We start from the raw sequence: 4,531 nt of genomic DNA, 5'->3' as shown, positions 1-4,531 counted from the left end.
CTTGACTCAAGAATATGTCAAAGTAATTTTTTAAATATTATAGATTATAAATATGTTAAAAAATAAATTGGTAAGACAATAAGAACAAAGGACAACCTCACACGATACGGATGAATCTCACTTTGAACAAAAATCAGACACAAAGTACAAAAAACTAGGCAAAATTAATCTATGCCGAATTCTAATATTAAGCCAGTGGTTACACCTGAGGAATGGGTAGTGACTGGAAAGAAATTCAAGTAGAGGGCTAGGGCTTCTGTTTCTTGCTCTAGGTACTGATTTAACAAGTATATTCAGATAAAGTTATTAGCTCACATATATAAAATATTTCCAACATTAATGACTTGCTTAAATGTAAAGTTTAGCTTTTAAAGGTCTTAAGAGAATCCAGACATTAAAAAGATGAATGCTAAGTAAAAATCAGTTAAGGCAATGAGTTAGCATAAACGCCTAGGCTCAGGGTAAGAGAGCAATTCTTGCTCCCTAAAAAGAGTACTATTAAAGACATGGTGGGGAGCCTCCTAAGGGAAAAACATATGAATAAATAAAGTGACAGGGCTGGTTATTAGAGTGTAAATACATGATGAGTTGGCTTGATGACATGCACCTTGTAGTCCCAGCTACTCAGGGCGGATCGCTTGAGCCTAGGAGTTTGAGTGCAGCCTGGGCGACATCTCGAGACCTCCATCTCTTAAAAAAAAAAAAATTTTAAGATATGATGAAAGGAAAAAATACATAGGCTAATCCCTAAAACCAAAACCTAAAGCAGTACAAAATCCAGTTGTCTCAACCCCACCCCTCAACTCTCTGGACTTGCCTACAAAAAAAGAGAAAAAATTTCCCTATGTAGTTGTTGAAATCAGGAAAAAATGCTCACAATTAGTTAGCAAGCGTCTGGACCTTAGCCATGACTAGCAAAGTATAAGGAGTGACTCTTGACCAAAATAAACGTAACACATGGTTTCAATTACCTGCCAAAGAACTTTAAATTGTTTAAATTATGTGAGTACGGTTAAACTTCAAAAAATTATTTAGATTATCTTCTTCAGAACCAATCACCGAAAAACAGCATGTTAATATGCTTTACCTTAAACATTTAGAGCAAGGGTGTCCAAACTTTTGGCTTCCCTGGGCCACACATAAAATACACTAACACTAGCAATAGCTGATGAGCTTTAAAAAAAAAAAAATTGCAAAAAAATCTCATGTTTTAAGAAAGTTTACCAATTTATGTTGGGCCATATTTAAAGCCATCCTGGGCCACATTTGGCCCGTGGATTGGACAAGCTTGATTTAGAGAAACATGTACTTGAAAAAATAGGTACTTCCTCACTATAATTTCTCAGTGTGACTCAGAACACCAAAAGCTTATTTTTTAGTTTTTTTTTTTAGGTTTTGTTTTCCACCGAGTTTTATCCACACAGAAAAGTCTCAAAACTATAAACCAAAGTGTTCACTCAGGAATATGTTTTAATTTTGCTTTTTTTTTTTTTGGATTTTCTAAAATGTCTATGTTATTTTGTCCAAAAGAAAATCTTTATGGCCGGGCGTGGTGGCTCACACCTGTAATCTCAGCACTTTGGGAGGCCGAGGCGAGTGGATCACTTGAGGTCAGAAGTTCAACAGCAGCCTGACAAACATGGTGAAACCCCGTCTCTACTAAAAATACAAACATTAGCAGGGCATGGTGGTGCATGCCTGTAATCCCAGCTACTCGGGAGGCTGAGCGCAGGAGAATCGCTTGAACCCGGGAGGGGGAGGTTGCAGTGAGCCCAGATGGCGCCCCTGCACTCCAATCTGGGCCACAGAGCAAGATTCCGTCTAAAAAAAGAAAGAAAAAAAAAAGACAAATGTTTATAATCAAGATTCCAAATTTTGAAACCTAAAGTTGAATTCATTTTCTAAAAAGTACACTAGCAGGACACTATACACCTAGTTCACTTTTTCATCCAAAGAACAAGGAATTGCACATACAGCCTGCTTTATCATCACAACTCAATAAACAGGTACAGCAACCCTTTCACAACCAGAGGAACATCAACTTTTTTCAAGGTTACTGTTATTAAAACCTGAGAAATGGGAAACCAAGATACGACAGATGCCCTACACGTATCTATCAAGCTAACTTTTAGTTCATTAGATTTCTAAATAACAAGGGTCCATAAACAGTCCATATAAAACTTGCCTATATCTAATAAGTTTCAGTGACCAAGAAAGATTACGTTGTTTTGTAAGACTTTTTTTTTTTTTTTTGCCCACCTTCCTAAACTTGGAAAACTTTCTTAAAATCAGGCCTGAGCGTGGAGGCCCAAGCCTGTAATCCCAGCACTTCGGGAGGCCGAGGCGGGTGGATGACTAGGTCAAGAGATCAAGACCATCCTGGCCAACATGGTGAAACCCCATCTCTACCAAAGGTATGAAAATTAGCCGGGCGTGGCGTCGCACGCCTGTAGTCCCAGCTGGGAGGCTGAGGCAGGAGAATCGCTTGAATCCGGGAGACAGAGGTTGCAGTGAGTGGAGACTGCACCACTGCACTCCAGCCTGGGCGACAGAGTGAGACTCCGTCTCAAAAACAAAACAAAACAAAAATACAAAATTAGCCTGGCATGGTGGCGCATGCCTGTAATCCCAGTTACTCAGGAGGCTGAGGCAGGAGAATCGCTTGAACCGGGGAGGCGGAGGTTTCGGACCGCGGCATTGCACTCCAGGAGCTTGGGCAATAAAAGCGAAACTCCGTCTCCAAATAAATAAATACTCATTTTTGTAGGCAAATATAATAAATACAGCAGAACGTTATAGAATCTAGGAAAAAGTATATACGCATACGTATCTATCACTTCTTCAACTTTTCTGTGTATGAAAATTTTGGACACTGAAGTGAAAATAAACGCTTTCAAAGTCAGAATACAAAGAAATATCTATTGCAACTTCAACCCACCTGAAAATCTGAGGCCTTTCATCAACTCACAAACCTACATTTCAAGCATTCGATGAAAAAATCCTTTCTTAAGACGGCAAGACTTTGAGATTAATCAACTAATATAAAAGCTATACTAAAAATAATCTCTTACCCAAGTCAAATTCACCTAGAAAGTCATTTGCCAGGAGGTTTCATGAGAATTTTGACTTAACTTTACTCAGTAAAAGAGCTTTTCCCTCTATTACCACTTCGCCTACGTTTTTCCTAATTCCCAACAGTAAGCTTTAACTGAAGAAGAAAATCCCCAGCAAGCAGATCCGGGCACCCCTCCCAGGTCCTAAAACCTGCAAAAACCCAAGAGTTCGTTGCGCTGGTGGCTCCAGCTGTTTGTTTCCCGGGCAGTCTCCGGGTTGGATTTGCACCCTGGGGTCTACACGGGTTAAAAACGCGGAAAAGGCGACGAAGAAATACAAACTGCCAGGGTGTCGAAATGAAAGGAGCGACTGTGAAAGGGGTAAGGAGAAATCCAAGCCATCTCTACTGGGAGGATCCGGAAAGCACCGGCCGCGCAGGGGGTCAACAAACTCCGACACTGCTCGGGGTCAGCTGGGCGCCACCCGGCGCAGGCTCCGGAGTGAGGGCAGGTGCGCGGGCCGGAAGCCTCGGGCGCTCACCTGGCACCTACCTGGAGCTCACCTGGCGCCCGGGCCCCGCGCCGCCTCCCCCCGCCCTGCCCGCCGCGTCCGCACCTCGCGGTCCTTGAGGCCCAGCAGGAGCACCTCCTCCATCAGGGTCAGCCGCGTTTCCTTGGAGTCGCCCTTGTCGTCGTCGTCCTGCTCGTCGCGGCGGCTCTGCGCGTCGTCCTCGCTGCTGCCGGCGCCGCCGCCTGCCGCCCGCTCCTTGTCGGCGGCGTTGCGGGAGGCCTCGGTGCGCCGCTGCACCAGGCCCGAGCTGCGCTGGGTCAGCGAGGTCATGGCTCCCGCCGAGGCGCCGAGCCGGGCCGAGAGGGACGCGGGACCGACCTGCTCGCCCTCCTCCTCCCCGCGCGGCCTCCGACCCGGGTTTCCGTGTTAAATCCGGACGCCGGGGCGACGTCCGTAGGCAGCAGGGCCGGGGGCAGTCATGAGGAGACAGGTCAGGGCGAAGCGGGCTGGCCGGGCGTCGGCGGAGCAGGAGAGGGGCGCCTTCCTGCCTGCGGCCGCTGCCCCCGAGACAGCCCGAGCTCCGAAACGGAGGCGGCGGCGGCGCCTTTCCAATATGGCGGCCCCGGCTGACGTCACCGGAGGATGTGGCAGAGTCGGCGCGGGAGAACTGGGCCGGGAGACGCCGGAAGCGACGGGCGGGGACCCGGCGGCCGGACTCGACGGGCGGGGATACTCTGGCACTGCCGCCTACACCCTTCCTGTCCCTTGGTGCTTGTCTTTTCCTTGTAGTTCCTGCGCCCCCTGACCCGCGGTCCTGTAGTCCCACTCCCATGACGTGCCCTCCGTCCTTCCGCTCCCTGTTTTGCATTCACTACCCAGGGCTGGAGCCTGAACCTGGTGGGGCCCCCCACGAATCGGAAGAGTCTGGGCCACTCGAAGGTGGACCCCACTCAGCCTCCAGCCTTGC

The 4,531-nt window shown here is 47.4% G+C and overlaps 1 protein-coding gene across 1 annotated transcript in view; it reads right to left on the bottom strand.

Annotated features, from left to right (window-relative positions):
* GOLPH3 (golgi phosphoprotein 3) overlaps window positions 1–4,210 on the bottom strand; it is a 64,870-nt gene extending 60,660 nt beyond the window's left edge. The window contains exon 1 of the mRNA XM_017889455.1: window positions 3,670–4,210. Within this exon, the coding sequence (XP_017744944.1) occupies window positions 3,670–3,894 (225 nt within the window). The 5' untranslated portion in view covers window positions 3,895–4,210. The remainder of the gene's footprint in view (window positions 1–3,669) is intronic.
* Between the last annotated feature and the right edge of the window lie 321 nt (window positions 4,211–4,531).

The sequence above is a fragment of the Rhinopithecus bieti genome, unplaced genomic scaffold (assembly GCF_001698545.2).
Source record: "Rhinopithecus bieti isolate Rb0 unplaced genomic scaffold, ASM169854v2 scaffold_17882, whole genome shotgun sequence".
NCBI lineage: Eukaryota > Metazoa > Chordata > Mammalia > Primates > Cercopithecidae > Rhinopithecus > Rhinopithecus bieti.
Note: the sequence above shows the minus strand (reverse complement) of the source record. Positions and strands in the feature narration are given on the sequence as shown.